Source organism: Pipra filicauda, unplaced genomic scaffold (genome assembly GCF_003945595.2).
Source record: "Pipra filicauda isolate LSUMZ 115617 unplaced genomic scaffold, ASM394559v2 scaffold1196_size23001_pilon, whole genome shotgun sequence".
NCBI lineage: Eukaryota > Metazoa > Chordata > Aves > Passeriformes > Pipridae > Pipra > Pipra filicauda.
The window spans coordinates 19,749-20,679 of NW_024103647.1; the positions used below are offsets into that span (position 1 = coordinate 19,749).

General features: G+C 57.3%; 1 protein-coding gene across 1 annotated transcript; it reads right to left on the minus strand.

Annotated features, from left to right (window-relative positions):
- LOC113999890 (feather keratin Cos2-2-like) lies at nt 1-452 on the minus strand. The gene has a single exon (XM_027743689.2). It carries the CDS (start codon nt 432-434, stop codon nt 129-131), a length of 306 nt encoding a protein of 101 aa, XP_027599490.2. The 5' UTR covers nt 435-452; the 3' UTR covers nt 1-128.
- Between the last annotated feature and the right edge of the window lie 479 nt (nt 453-931).

A 931-nucleotide genomic window follows, 5' to 3' on the forward strand; every position in this document is an offset into this window, starting at 1 on the left:
AGAGAAGAGAGGAGAAGAAGGAAACAAGAGCCATAAAGTCTAAATGCAATGTCCCAGCGTTGTGTTTTCAGTGCAGCAGCATGATGAGAGGTCTTGCAGGTTGTTGGCCAAGGAGGTTTGCAGGGGCTTTAGCAGGGGGGACATCTGCCACGGTAGCAGCTGGTGATGCAGGAGAGGTCAAAGCCCCCGGAGTTGATGGGCACTCCATCACAGCTGAGGATGCTGCCAACGGCAGCGGAGGTGGAGGATCCCACCACGGTGTTCTGTGGGAAGGAGCTGAGGATGGGCCCGGGCAGGGTCACCAGCACAGCTGGCGGCTCAATGACGACGGTGGAGCTCTGGCACTGCCTGACACAGCACTCATTGCAGCTGTTGGCCAGCGGGGTCGGGCCGCAGGGCTGGCAGCAAGGGTTGCAGGGCTGGCAGCACGACATGTCTCTGGCTCACAGGGGCACCTGGCACACAGGGCAGGGAGAAGCACAAAGCAGACACACATGAGAAGCAACCCTGCACCCAACACCCCTGCAGACAAGGCACCTCCTGCACCACATGACACTGCCCAGCCCAAAGCCCAGCAGCCTCCTCAGCCAAGTCCCAGCCTCTCTCTGCACAACACCTTCTCTCCCCTTCCCTCTCCCAGCAGAAGCAGCTCCCAGCCCTGGCCTAACACAGCCCATATCAGGTGAAGCAGAAGAAGAAGAATGGCATTGTCCACTCACCTGATTCCCAAGGTGGAGGTGATGGGAGAACTGGGTGAGAGAACAGAGACTTGGGCTGCCTTTTATAGCAGTCCTGCACTGCGTCAGGCCCACAGGCACCTTTGTGCAAGTCATAATTTTCTGACAAGCTCATGTCAAATGTGAACCATCCCAGTTAATGGTAGGGGCTGTGTCCTGCTTTCCTGCACTTCTGCCTTTTCATTTCCTGTGCA